The sequence below is a fragment of the Cebus imitator genome, unplaced genomic scaffold, assembly GCF_001604975.1.
Source record: "Cebus imitator isolate Cc_AM_T3 unplaced genomic scaffold, Cebus_imitator-1.0 Scaffold66, whole genome shotgun sequence".
Taxonomy (NCBI): Eukaryota; Metazoa; Chordata; class Mammalia; order Primates; family Cebidae; genus Cebus; species Cebus imitator.
Window position 1 is genome coordinate 2,538,140 of NW_016107381.1, and position 15,025 is coordinate 2,553,164.

At 45.9% G+C, this 15,025-nt stretch overlaps 1 protein-coding gene across 9 annotated transcripts in view; it reads right to left on the minus strand.

Moving 5' to 3' along the window:
- PRR5L (proline rich 5 like) overlaps nt 1-15,025 on the minus strand; it is a 95,275-nt gene that overhangs the window by 14,918 nt on the left and 65,332 nt on the right. For all 9 annotated transcript variants that reach the window (XM_017530499.2, XM_017530496.2, XM_037739244.1 and 6 more), the window contains 2 exons: nt 12,358-12,449; nt 3,432-3,572 (listed from right to left, as the gene is read on the minus strand). In XM_017530499.2, coding sequence (XP_017385988.1) covers nt 3,432-3,572; nt 12,358-12,449 — 233 coding nt within the window. The remainder of the gene's footprint in view (nt 1-3,431; nt 3,573-12,357; nt 12,450-15,025) is intronic.

A 15,025-nucleotide genomic window follows, 5' to 3' on the forward strand; every position in this document is an offset into this window, starting at 1 on the left:
ATGGATAAGAAACACGTGATTTGGAGCTGGATGGCTTTCTCCCAGAAAAGTCGCTGCTGAGAACTTGGCTTGTGCACAGCCCTCCAGGATGGTGCTGTCCTTGGCCCTTGGCTTGGCTGCCAAACAGCTACGGAATTGGTGTGGTCCAGAGTAAAAAATGCAGGAACTCACGTTCAGAAATCAAGAATGTCAAATGGTGATGGGAGGAAATTAAATCAAGCTCAGGGTCCTCTGAGCATAGGCTGAATACCCTGCCTGGCTGGGGCCTCTGAGAATGCACCGCTCTTAGGCTGGTCTCAGGACCTGACTGCATCAGCTGGGAGCAAACAGATCGTCACACTGGTCAATGTCTCTGATTCTGCCTCTCACTGGGGCAGTTTGAAGGCAGAGCACATGGCCCAGTGTAGGAGTATTTGTACATTTTGGGAAAGGTGGAGTTGGGTCAGGGACGTTTTGGAAGAGCAACAGAAAAGACAGAGATGAAGGCCTAAGAAAGCGCTCTTTTCTCTGTACTAGGGTCAAGTAGTTTTGAAAAAATATCAGCCCCAGGTCTCATGGCACTGTGAAAGGTGCAGGTCTAGGGAGAGAATGGACAATTCTAAGTACCAAGGCCCACATTTCCTGTAGCCGGTGTGGCCCCAGGGTAGTGCCACCCAGAAGTTCCATTCAGATCCAGAGCCCACCACCCCTACTGCTCAAGAAGATGAACTTGGGCCAGGGAAAGATCCGTGCTCTTCACAGTCACACCCACAGCTGTAGGCTCTAGAGCTCCTGGTGAGGAAGAATATGGGCAAAAGGCACCATTCCTAGGAAGTCCTCAGGGGAAGTGATGCCAGATGCCCTACAGGAAAATGGGACGATCTTTAATGGTCCGTAGGGTGCCTGTAGTGCGCTTCCGAGTACGCTGGGAGACTGCAGAAAGGAGGCAGTAGCTGCCTAGAAAGGCTAAGTGGAGGTAGGGAAGACAAAGGCTGAGGGCTGGGGAACAATCCAGCTCTCTTATAAATGAGTACATGACCTTGAGCTCAGTTGCCACCTTCTCTGAACCTGCATCTCAGCTGTGAGATGCGGAAAACAATGGTATAGACACAGGAGGAACCGTTCCCTTGCCTGACTTTCCGAAATTCGCCACGACCCCAGAGCTTCTCTGACTGTACTTCCCTCTGCCAAGAGAAGAAGCCCGCATGACGGTCACCAACCTGGGGTGTGAGGCCAGGGACACAACATCAGTCCTGCCCAGGCTTCTACTAGTTGGTGCTATATTCCCTGGACAGTGTCTAATGAATACCTATTATGTGCCAGAGACTGTGCTGGGTGCTGAGGGCACAAAAGCAAAGAGAAAACATAAGGACCTTCCTTGATTGTACAGGAGCTTCAGAGCCTCAGAAGACAAAGTGTTCTGAGCAGGGGGAAGGGTGAGCACAAAGATTCCGTGGCAGGCAGGGAAGCCAAGAAGACTAGAGCAGCGGGGAAGTCAGCCTCCAGAAGGGTGGGAGATGCCAAAGGCTGAGGTACAGACTTGGGCTGTTTTTCTAAGATCATCTGGAAACCACTGAAGAGTCTGAGGCTGTCCCATGGAAAGCAAATTGGGGGTGGGGACCAGAGTAGATGAGGCAGATTCTCCTGGGCAAGCAGTCTCACCTGTCTTTGGGGATTCAGGGGTATGATGACTGAAGCTTTCTCATGTGGTTGCAGGGCTACCTGGCACCAGGCCCTGAATGTTGGAATGTGATAGGCATTTTTCATTATCGACACAGGCCCTCCTGTTCCAGCATCAACAGGTGACAGCCTTCACCTGCAGGACTGGATCAATTCTCCTTCCAACCAAACCAAACCACACAAACCACCACCGCCCAAAACACACAGGAATCGCTTCTCATCCCTCAACTATTATAAACTGAAATGGAAAGATGGGTGCTCAACTTTCCGAATTTTCCTATCAGAATCCCAAAGGGCTCATTTTCAAGACTCCTTATTCCGCATGCATGCTCTAATTAGGCTTCTCAGACCCGAGCCCCGCATGCATTTTTCTATCCCCCTCCTTCTCCATCTCTTCCATAAAAATACTTGACCTGGCATTCCAGCCAATTACACCCACCCTCATCCTATTAGGCAACTCTTCCTCCTCTCTAATTACAGGAAAAGGGGGAGAATGCCCAGAAAAACGGCCCAGCTTCAAGAACTGAAAGAGAACACCAGCTGGGGGATGTGGGAGAAGGATCAGATTGGGGCCGCAATGCCTGACATTCCATCGCCGCTGTGAGGGCAGCAAGGGGTCACCACTGGCCTGATCAAGGATAAAGCCATCTTCCCTGAGGAAGGGCTCAGAGCTAATGCTGCCCCATCTGAACTTGTTACAGAGGTGGAGAGGCATAGCAGTCACCTCTTGGGGGTGTCCCTAGCCAAAAGTCCTACTATTTGAGAACTGTGTGCCCCCACCGATAGGAATGGTCTTGCCAAGTTCATGTTTATACTGCTTGATCCTACTCAAGAGTCATGGCTGATTGGGCAAAGAGGAATCGTCTCGTCCAAACTGGACCAATTAAATTATTTCCTCTGAATCTTACTGCCTCTTCCTAGCTGAGGGACCTCAGGCAAGCACACAAACTTACTAGGTTTCATTTTCCTCACTTCTAAAATGGGAATAACAACAATGCCTACGTCGCATGGTGATTGTCTGGATTATCTGATTAAGAAAACAACATACTTAAAGTCCTTGGCCCGTGCCTGGCACATAGCCAAGGACCAATAAGTGTTTGTTCAACTTCCTAGTATTGATTTAGAATTGGGATTCAGTGACACTAGGCAGCCACTGGATAGTCTCTTACTGGAAGCACATGAGCTATGAGGTGTTGCATTCGATCAGGTGCAAACCAAACACAGAACATAAACCTGCAGGGAGAAAAAGACCAAGTCCAGGAAAGATAGGACAAGATAAAGACAGACAAGGTAGCCAGATTCAAGTAGAGATTAGGAAGTAGGGAAAGGATGGTGGCTTCACGGCCTGAGACAGCCACATTCCTGGTTGTAATCCCTCATGAAGTCCACCTGCCCTGGGAGCTTCCCAGGGAGTTCCTTGTCCGACTTAAGCTAGGCCAAAGTGTATTCTTTGCCGTTAACTTGCAACTTGTGGCTCCCTGGCATCACTGGAGAGGGAAAAGGACATCTACTTCCTGAATGAAAGACTTGCTTCCTTTACTCCCCAGTGCAATCCTGGCACCAAGCACAGCACCAGGAACGAACAGGTGCTCAGTGAATGCACATCAAATGAACAAATGAATGAACAAATGAACATGGACCAACAAACTAAATAGTAATAAGTCAAGCTAAGGTTTTCTGGTCACTAGGTTCCTTTCCCCTCATCTCAGAATGGCAGTCTCTTCCCTCGCTCCCTCCCTTGGCCTTGGGGCAAGTCTCCAGTACAGCCTCACCTGCAGGATGAGCAACATCTGGACAATGGATGAGGGCAGCTTCGACTGGGCCAGCAGCAGCAGGTCACCCAGCTTCACCTTCAGCAGGACCAGGTCTCGGAAGCCCAGCAGGGAGATCTGGCGGATCGTCAGCTCCTGGCCCTAGAGCGGACAGAAGAGGGAGGGCTGGGAGGTGAGAGCTCACTGAATCTGCCACCAACCACGTGGGGTTTAAGACAGCACATGTTTAAGTAGCACCAAAGACGAGATGAGGCATCTGCAAGGGCTAGTGTGTCTTTCAAAGAGTTAAAGACCTGGCCCCTGTCCTCTAGAATCAAAATGTTGTTAAGATAAGGCATGACTCAACCTGCCTACCTAAATGACCCAAAGACAATACAAGGCATATATAATAGGGCACACTATTATCAGTGTTATGAGTGGCCAGGAAGGAGAGAGAAAGATGGGGAGAAACAAAGGAAAGATCAATGCTACCTCCTACATTCAAGGCTACATTTCCCAACTTCTTTTGTAATATATCTGAACACCTATCATACAAATAAAGAAGGAAAACATAGGACCTCTTGGACTGTTATATAAATACCAGTAATTTAGGAAGCAAAATAAATAGAAAAGGAAAAGGAAAAGGATTTGTCCAACTGTGGGGGTGGGGTAAGGAGCAGAAGGTGAAAATAATAACTATCTATAAGCTAACATTTATTAAATTCTATGTGCCAGGCATGAGTCTACATGTTTTAGATGTAAACAATACATGTAATCCCCACATCCCCACAAACACCCTTTGAGACAGGCACCATTATAAAACGTATTTCACAGATGAAACGCCCAAAAACCCAGAAAGTCACTATAATCCACCCAAAGTAGAGCTGGGTTTCAAACCCAAACGTCTTGATTTTAGAGCTCCTCAAGTTTCCCAAGATGAAAAGAGAAAGGAAGGTGCATTTTTCAGCCTCTCCTTTGCACACACACATGCAATGCACACTAAAAGTCGGTGGTTCTTGGTTGAGCCCAACCCGTTTCACAGATGAAACTCCCGAAAACCCAGGCAGTTACTATAATTCACCCAAAGCGGAGCTGGGTTTCCAACCCAAACTTCTTGATTTTAGAGCTCAAGTTTTTCAAAACAAAAGAGAAAAGAGGGTTCATTATTCAGACTCTCCCTTACACACAGTCATACAAATGCACACTAAAAGTTGGTTGTTCTTGGTAGAACCAAAGACCTCGTTAGGGTACCCTCCCAAGCCGACCAAGGTTTAAGGATGTTTTATACTTCATGCAACTCCGTAGGGTTTTATAGAAACATGGTCAAGAGTGGTTTTGCTATCTCTGTATCCCCGGACCCTTCACATCCAACAGATACACACAATCACCACCCGTACCTTTCAATAACATAAAAAATTATAAACACAGCTCACATTATGTTGCATGCTTTAAATACCTTATCATCTTATAATGAGGGACTCTGATTAGGTTTTATTCTTTCAGTATCTCTGAAAAGTTGGTCAGTTGGTACTACCTCTGTTGGATGGATTGATGGACAGAGACACTGAGGCACCGGGAGAGAGCCAGCATTAGGCCCCATTATTCTGGCCAGCCCCTGGGTCTTGGTCGTGTATGATGTTGGAAGCAGAGGGGATATAACCAACTTTCGTTCACAACCTTCCAGGGAAGTGAACAGAACTGTCTGATTTAAACTATAGAATGAGGGAAGAGAGAAGGAGGAAGACTGGGGCACTCAACCTTCTGGAAACTAGAACAGCAATTCTGGTGGGAAGGGAAGACTGCGAGGCAAAAGGAAACAATTTTAGGACCTCCTGCCAAATCACTTTCCAGAACTGATTTTCTAGGAATTCCCTGCAAGGTCACCAAGGCATCCCGAAGGAGTCTTTATTCCCAGAACTGCACTCCAAAAAGACAATTGTTTTGCCTTATTGTTTTTGGTTTTATATTTAAATCATAAAATATTTAAAGGCAAAGGTTACAACAGTTCAGAAAAAGGGTTTAAGGTAAGGTTACAAGTCCTCTTCCTCTAATTTCTTATTCTCCCTCCACACTGGTAACTGCTCCTTAAGGTTTTTATTTATCTTCTGAATTTCTCCAGAAAGTTCCTATATCCACAAAATCACATATAAAACCTTTAAACCCACACAGAGATTATGCCCCTCCTACTGTTCTGTAGCTTCCTTTTGTTTCACTTTGCATATTTTAGACATCTTTTCATACCAGCACATATTGACCAACCTCACTCTTCAAGACTGCATAATATTCCACCACAATATGAACACACTCTATGTAGCCACCTTCTCCTTACCAAGATGCTTTAATCTGAACACATGTGTGTGTGTTAAACATATTTATCCATGCCACGTTGGGCACTTTTATCAGCATATCCAGATTATTCTCTTGCAAAGGAAAATTGCTCAATCAAAATATGCCTTTAAAAAGTCTCACAGATACTGCCATGCTGCTCTCCAGAAAGACTGCATCTATTGTACTCCAAGCAACAGCAGGATGATTAGGAAAATACAGGCCATAACCCGACTTAGGCTGTGCCCACATTTCCATAACAGTGCCAGTATATGGTAGACACTCAACAGTCACCCATTGTCAACTCATCTGCTCAGCCCATGGCATGGGAAAAACAAGTCCAAATAGCTGGATTAGCTGCTGTGATTCCAACACATTTTGTTGGATAGCGAATAGTAATAATAATGATATTGATGACGATGGTGACGTTTCTTAAGCCTTTACTATATGTCATATGCAAAATTAAGTGCTTTTCATGTATTATCTCACTCATGCTTCTTAACACCCTTGTGAAGCACATTTTATTATTTTCTAGAAGAAAACCAAGGCTCACAGAGGCAAAGTTGTCTTCCCAAGAATATCAAGATGATAAGGGCAGACTGAGGATGTGAACCCAGGTCAGTAACATGGTTTGGATATTCGTCCCCTCCAAATCCCATGTTGAAATGTTTTCTCCAATGTTATAGGTGGGGCCTAGTAGGAGATGTTTGGGTCATGGGGGCAGATCCCCCATGAATGGCTTAGGTGTCCTCGCCTTGGTGATCAGTGAGTTCTCAATGAATTCACACAAGAGCTAATTGTTTAAAAGAGCCTGGCACCTCTTCCTCCATCTCTTGCTCCCTTCTCTCATCATGCGACCTACTGGCTCCCTATCACCTTCCAACATGGTTGTAAGTTTCCTGAAGCCTCACCAGGAGCAGATGCTGATATGTGTTTCTTACACAGCCTGCAGGACTCTGAGCCAAATAATAAATGTTTTTTTAAAATAAATTATCCAGTCTCAGGTATTCCTTTATAGCAATGCAGAATGAACTAATACACAAAATTGGTACCAAGGAGTAGAATGTTGCTATGAAGTTACCTGAAGATGTGAAAATAGCTCTAGAACTGGGTAATGAGCAGTGGTTGGAAGAGTTTAGAGGGCCCAGGGCCCAAAAGATGACAAAAAGACAAGGGAATGTTGGAACTTCTTAAAGACGAGTTAAATGATTATAACTAAAATGCTGATAGAAATAAGAACAGTAAAGGCCAGGCTGAGGTGGTCTCAGATGCAAATGAGGAAGTTATTAGGAACTGGAATAAAGGTCACCCTTGCTATGCCCTAGCAAAGAACTTGGCTGCATTGTGTCCATGCCCTGGGGATTTGTGGGAGGTTGAAGTTAAGAGTGATGACTTAGAGTATCTGGTAAAATAAATTTCTAGGCCAGTCATGGTGGCTCAGGCCTGTAATCCCAGCACTTTGGGAGGCTGAGGCGGGTGGATCACAAGGTCAGGAGTTCAAGACCAGCCTGGTTGATATGGTGAAATCCCATCTCTCCTGAAAATATAAAAATTAGCTGGGTATGGTGGCAGGTGCCTATAATCCCAGCTACTCGGGAGGCTAAGGCAGGAGTATCATTTGAACCTAGGAGGTGAAGGTTACAGTGAGCCGAGATCGTGCCACTGCACTTCAGCCTGGTAACAAAGTAAGACTCTATCTCAAACAAACAAACAAACAAACAAGGAAACATTTTCGAAGGAGCAAAGCATTCAAGATGTGGCATAGCTGCTTCTAACAGCCTAACATCAGGAATAGGTACAAAGGAATGACTTAAAGTTGGAACTTATAATTAAAAGGAAAACGGAACATAAAAATTTGAAAAATTTGCAACCTGGCCATGCAACAAGGAAGGAAAAGGCATTAGCAGGAGAGAAATACAAGTGAGCTGTGGAGCAATCACTTCCTAGAGAGATTTGCATGACTAAAAGGGAAACAGATGCCGATAGCCAAGACCACAGTTTTAAAAAGGCCTTGAAGTCATTTCAGAAACCTCTGGGACAGTCCCTCCCATTATAGGCCCAGAGACCTAAGAGGAAATAAGAGTTTTGGAGGCCAGTCTCAGGGGATGCCCAGTGCTACCTCAGGACACTGCTCCCCTCATCCCAGTTTCTCTGGCTCCAGCTGTGGCTCAAAGTGTCCCAGGTACCATTCTAGCTGCTACTCTGGAGGGAAAAAGTTATAACCCTTGGTGGCTTCCACACAGCGCTAAGTCTGCAGGTGCACAGAGTGCAAGAGAGAAGGAGGCTTTGCAACTTCTATGTAGATTTCAGAAGTTGTATGGAAAAGCCTGGGTACCCAAGCAGAAGCCTACCACAGGGGTGGAGCCCCCACAAAGAGACTCTACTAGGGCAGTGCCAGGGGGAAATGTGAGGTTGGAGCCCCTGACCCAGTCCCCAAAGGGCCACTTCCTAGTGGAGCGTAGGAAGGGGGTTGCTGCCCTCTAGACTCAAGAAGGGTAGAGCCACCAGCTTGTACCCTGAGCCTGGAAAAACCACAGGTACTCAACTCCAATCTGTGAGAGCAGCCCCAGAGGCTGCCCTTCAAAGCCACAGAGGCAGAACTGCCCAGGGCCTTGGGAGCCATCCTTTGCATCCAGTGTGCCCTGGATCTGGGGCACGGGGTCAAAGATTATTTTGGAGGTTTAAGATTTAATGTCTGCCCTGATGCGTTTCAGACTCAAGTGGGGCCTCCTGTCCCTTTCTTTTGGCCAAATTCTCCCTTTTGGAATGGGAATGTTTACCCAATGCCTGTGCCACCACTGTATCTTGGAAGTAAATAACTTGTTCTTGATTTTACAAGCTCAAGGAACTTGCCTTGAGTCTCAGATGAGATTTTGAACTTTTAATTAGCTGATGCTGGAATGAGCTAAGACTTTAGGGGACTACTGGGCAGAGATGATAATATTTTGCGATGTGAGAAGGACATGAGATTTGGAGTACCAGGAACAGAATAATGTGGCTTAGATATTTGTCCCCTCCAAACCTCATGTTGAAATTGTTGGAGGCGGGGCCTGGTAGGAGGCATTTGAGTCATGGGGGTAGATCCCTCAAGAATAGCTTGGTGTCCTCCCCTTGGTAATGAGTGAGCTCTCACTCTTTAGTGAGTTTTCACTCTATTAATGTTAGAGAGCTAATCATTTTTAAAAGTCTGGCACCTCCTCCACATCTTGTCGTGTGATACACCGGCTCTCCCATTGCCTTCTGCCATGAGTGAAAGCTTGCTGTGGCCTCACCCGGAGCAGATGTTGGCAACTACACTTCTTGTTCAGCCTGCAGAACCATAAGCCAAACAAGCCTCTTCTCTTTATAAATTACCCAGTCTCGGGTGTTCCTTTACAGCAACACAAACAGATGAACACAGTCATGAGCTCACTCTGCAGGTCATGCTATGAACCACTCTGTTCCTCTTTGCTGCTGCTCCCCCTCCCTCATTTCTTCCCCAGATTATTCTGTTGCCATTCCTTCTTCACATGAAATACCTGTAGTCATTTGGGTCTAGACTGGGCGTGGGTAGTTACAGCACTCACATGGAGAACATGACCGATTTTGCCTTTGGGGCTTCTAAGCCCACGGTTAAACATTACACACTCAGAAGAAAAGGCCTGGATTTATAAGTGACCAGCGGGGCATGTTGAATCAGTACATAGTGCCTTCTGTGTTTAAAGGCAGGTTGAACTGGGCTGAGGACAGCAACATGCCACCACCATTTATGTCAGAACTAGCTCCAATATCCCAGTCTCTCAATACCTAAATCCCTCCTCAGCATGGGCAGTGGAGGGGAGCTTTATCTTGAGAACTCCTTGCTGGTTCCCAACCCATAAAGGCCTTTTCTGTATGCAGAATCTGGCCTTTGATGCAGGCAGAAAATACTTTTGAGGGAGGGTGTGGGGTACCCGGTTTATACCAACCTGCCACATAAACAAGTTAATCATTGCTTTCTTAGAGGATCATTTGGGGCCATTAACCAGAGCACTGGCTTGTTACAAGTCCTTAGCCATCTCTTTGGCCCACAATGAATCAGAGAAGGAATTCATACTAATCCAGAACTGGCTTTTCTTGTTTTAGGGTTGGGGCGAGGGGGAAAGCCTAGTAAAACCAAGCCAGTCTCCTCACAACCTATGTCCCCCCCCAAAAACAGCAGAGCATATCCCTGTTACCCAAATGCCATCCAGTTTCTCTAGGCTAAGCACAGAGAAAAAGTAAAACCTAAGTGCATACAGTCCAACAAAACTATAAACATGTGGACTTGGATCAGCTGAGAACAAAAAGGAGGAAGGAGGCACAATTTGCCTCCTTGTGGGTATCCTGTATACCTTTCATGCCCATTTGCTACAGATATTCCCTACTTCCCTGGAATATTTCCTGTCCACAATCTGAACTGGGGCGGGTACATCTCACCCATACCCAACTCGGCTAATTGAATAAAGCAGGGTTAGCACATGGGAACGGCCTCAGGAGCTGGCAGGGAAAGAGAAGGCAGCAAGGTGGGGGCCACGGCAAACTGGAGAAGAGAAGCAAAATTCAAGTCAGCCACTGAGGAGTGAGGAGGTGAATGTGGGCAATATTAATTGCTGCCAGATCTTACCATCTTTCAAGAAGAGTAAAACAGAGATATCCTTAGACCCACATGTCTGGGCTCCTGCCTGGCTCTGAGCTTTAAAGACTAGCACCCTCCCCCCAACCCCAACCTTTGCCTTCTTGACTATACTGGAGCCATGTCCACCCAGATCCTGCATTCTCCATTCTAGAACCATCTGGACACCTGCACCCCAGAGTTCCCTACACCAATGGCTGGAAGAGAGACCCAGTGCCCCTCGAAATGGTGGTTCCAAGTTGCTGCCTTGGGTCTGGTTCAGTTTGCCTTTAAACACAGGAGGTGCCAGATACTGATTCAACGTGCCCCTTTGTTCACTTATGAATCCAGGCCTCTTCTGCACACGCCCTCTCTAGTAGGCTTGCCGGATAAAACACAGGATGCCCATTTGAAGGGTTTTTCAGTATAAATATGTCCCAAATATTGTATTATTTGTTTATATATGCAATTCAAATATAACTCAACATCCTGTATTTTTTATTCATTTATTTTGAGACAGGGTTTTGCTCTGTCACTGAGGTTGTAGAGCAGTGGTGCAATCTTGGCTCACTGCAGCTTCGATCTCCTGGGCTCAAGTGATCCTCCTACTTCAGCCTCCCTAGTACCTGAGACTACAGACACATGCCACCATGCCCAGCTAATTTTTTTTAATAGATGGGTTTTCATCATGTTGCCCAGCCTGGCCTCAAACTCCTGAGCTCAAGTGATCTACCCACCTCAGCCTCCCAAAGTGCTGGGTTACAGGTGTGAGCCACCGTCCCCAGCCAACATCCTGTATCTTTATTGCTTAACCTGGCAACCTTATCCCTGTGTCTAGCGTTCTGAGGGAGGACTCACTGCTGGCTGATGAGTGACTATTGCAAGGGAGGGAAAGGTTTCTGCAGGCTACAGGACAGAGCCTTCTATCTGTACTATCTTACCGGAAGTGTTATGGGGTAGACCTAACATGGGAAGTGGAATCTATAAGCATAACCTCCCAGGTTTTAAATATTTGACATATGTTTTAAACAATTCAAAATTTCTTTAAAACACTGTTCAGACCAAACAATCCACGTGGGCCTTGACCTCTGGCATAAGGTAATTCTACCCATTGCTAATGGCTGTGTTCCTCTGCATACCACAATTCAATACTACCTAATTATATACAAAGCCTCAATCCCAGTGGGAGGAGTAGAAGGGTGAGCACACTGCAGCTTAAGTGAGAGAGACATGTATTTTGGAGAGGAACATCTATAGGTCAACCTCCCTTTGGGATGGTGCTGACCTGGCAGTGATCATCATGGTGTCACATGATATTAGCTCTACAGAAAGGAGGGGCAAGGATATCAACACAAAGAGTAGGAGTGGAGGTCACAGAAGAAGAATACTAGAGATGTCATTCATATTTTACTCTAAATTCCTCGTTTTGCAGGAGATAAGATGGAGCTATGCTCACAGAAGATAAATGGCTCTGCCCAAACCCACACTCTGGAATCTAAGTCTATAGATTCCTAGTCCAGTGTTCTTCCTCCTAAATCACATGGCATCCCTTACAGAGGGCATGGAATGTTACTCCTTTTTCATGATTTGAGGGCAACAGAAAACTTGCTTTAAAATTATACTTTCAAAAAAAAAAAAAAAAGAAAGAAAGAAAAAGAAAAAAGAAAGAGGCAGGGGAGAGAAAAAAGAAACAAGAAATCACCCTCCCCCCATCTTCTCTACTTCTGCAAACTAAGAAAAACAAACCACTCCAAGAATATAAAGACATACTCAAAACCAAGAGGGTAACTAGAGCCTACAAATTGCTAGTTACGGAGGCACTCTTCTTCCCTTGAAGTTAGGTACTAAATATAGAACCGGAGAGCCCTTAAAAGATTTCTAAACTCCTTAACCAATGCAAGTGCCCAGTTTCCAAGTTTTCTCCCAGTCACCAGGAGCCCCCAGGCCGCAAAAGCCAAGAGAGAAGACAGATTGCTGAGGATGGCAGAAGAGTCCCCCAGTGAGACTGACCTGAACTGGATAAAATATTGCTTGCAGGGTAGGGAGAGTCTCAGTGAAGAAGTGGTCCCAGACTTCAGCCAGAACCTCAATGCGATTTTCACCTACAAGAGGGCGAGAAGATGGGAGGGGAGGGAGAAAGAAAAGAACTTATTACTTGTAGGAAAGCCCTGAAGACACTTCCACATAAAATGTAAAGTTGCACATGCTAAAACTTGCAGCCAGGAGATATTAAAGTCCAGAGAGCAGGTGTGATGCTACAGGATCTTTATTCCAGGCCAAGATCAACAGAAATTCTCAGAGCAGAAATATATTCAGTCTCACATGGATGCATGTATTGATCCTAACTCACTGGTCTTACTAATAAGCAACCTAAGCTTACTAATCTTCACTAGTAAGACTCTGAATGGGAGGTGCAGCATTAAGTGTGGGGAGGGAAGAGAGCGCATTGCTTACATTTGATCTACATTTGGTCTACAAGGTGTTACTATAGTAAATGTAGGACCAGGTGGGAAAACTCAACTGAAAATACGCAAATGTGCCTTTCCATCCTCCAATCCAGAAAAGGGAGCTGAGATCTTAAAATCATGTCGTAATTGTGATCACATCAATGGTTACAACATTATCCAGCACTATGCTAGTTTACTTATCCATAAGATATCTCAAGACTAGAATGTAATACCCCCGCTTTACAGGCTCAGAGAGGCCAACTAACTGCCCCAAAGACACACAGCTCAAAGGCATAGCTGAGATTCCAGAAACCATGCTCTTGACCAACCTAATCCAGGAAGATCGTGTGCACAGTTATATAATGTTTTGTTTTCTTACTCATTAAGACACTGGCTTTATTCTGGGTTTCAGCTGTCAGTGGAGAGAGGCAGAAAGAGGACCTGGAAACTGTTCCCTCCACCCACTTCTTTTACAGTAACTGGAAGGGCAGCTTCTCTGAAAAGGCCATCTGCAAAACACAGCCCCTGCCTCCTGCTCCTGTCCCTACTCACCCCTAGGATCAGGAAGCCTAAGCTATGGCCAAGTGTCCCTGCTAGCCCAGGCTGGAGCGCACAGGTCACCTGATGCCATCGGAAGGCGGTGCGAGGAACTCTGCACCTCCAGGAAAGACCGGCCCGGGCAGAGAGAAGCCTGCATGGCGGTTGCTGTTTAATGACCTAGATATCAGAGCTGATATTGGTCACTGCCTCTGCTCATCCCAGGCAGAGAAAGTGGGTCAGCCAAGATTAGACACTGAGAGAAGCATTTGGCAAGACACTGCCAGTTCCACTGAATAAATCTTGAAAGATTCATTTGGCGCCTCCTGTCTATTAATTTAATGGGCAATAAAAACAGTGGTTTGGGAGAGAGAATAGAACAAGGGCATGACTAGAAGCCAGCAGGTCCAAAGACATGCAGATTTTGAAAGGTCAGGGCGAAATACACAGGGGGAAAATGCAAATCCAGGGCACCCTCAACTTTCCTGTGCAAAGCACTGATCACACTTTACTGGAACGGCTTATTCACTTCTTCTCTGTCTCGACGCTGGAGTGGGAGTGGGAATGGGGCCCCATCTGTCTTGCTCATCACTATATTGCTAGTGCTTAGTGTGGTGCCAGACACATCAATAAATCAATCTTTTAAAATCTTTGCATGAATGGATGGAAAGTGCCAAGCATACAGGTTTTTGTAGATGCTGGAGCTGGTGAGTGAAGGGAGGTTCAAATGTAACCCAAATATGGGACAGTGTAGAACAGGACTTAATAGTTAGCATGAACATTTTCCTTTGCTCCTAGGATAAAGAAAACCTCAACAACACGTTCTACACAGCCCAGGAGAATCCGCCTCCTCCTCCTGGGCCTTGATCCTCTTCTGTATTCCTGTCGGCCTTTGGACTGTAATTGACCTTCTTGCAGTCACCCTGCTCTCTCGTGCCACAGGGCCTTTGCACATGCTAGCCCTTTTGCCTTGACTGCTCTTTCTTTCCCTTCTTTGCCTAACCTACTTCTGTTTATCTTTCTAGTTGCACCTAGCAAAGTACTGTCTCATGGTAGGTAATCAAATAAACATTTGATGGAAGCAATCGTCACGCTCTTTCAACTGTAGGCTATGCTATTTTACTGCAGGGAGAGGAAGGGGAAGTCCAAAAGGACCGTCTCACATGTTAAGTCATCCTGGTTCCCAAAACCAAGGTGAACTCCAGCACCTGGATAATGTACCCCAAAGGGCAAAAAGTTACTCCAGCTTCTTTGTTGATGTCCTTTATCTTAAACCTTCCACAACCAAGACAAGCAGAAGCCGTTTTGATCTGAAGGAGGGGAAGGAGAGAGAATCTTGCAGGTCAGCACTGGTACCTACTTACTCCCCCTTTCAATGCCAATACAGGAAGCTCATTGGCACACGAGGTAACCCTGCAACCCAGCAGCAGTAAGACGCCTCCTGAGAACCCAGGTCTAATTGCTGGCTGCAAACTTCAGAGAGTAATGGCGGTTTTGGAAAGTGTTCAGAGAAGAACATCAGACAGACACAGACACAGAAACAGGGTAGCCCTGGGGGAGAAAGAGGTAAAGAACACAGCTGCCTTCCCATCCAGAAACACCCCGTAAGTCAAGGACTTAGCTCCCTGAAAAAATAAAGGGGGTTGGATGGACGGTTCTAGATGACTGTCTTATAAATCTGCCCTCTGATGTAT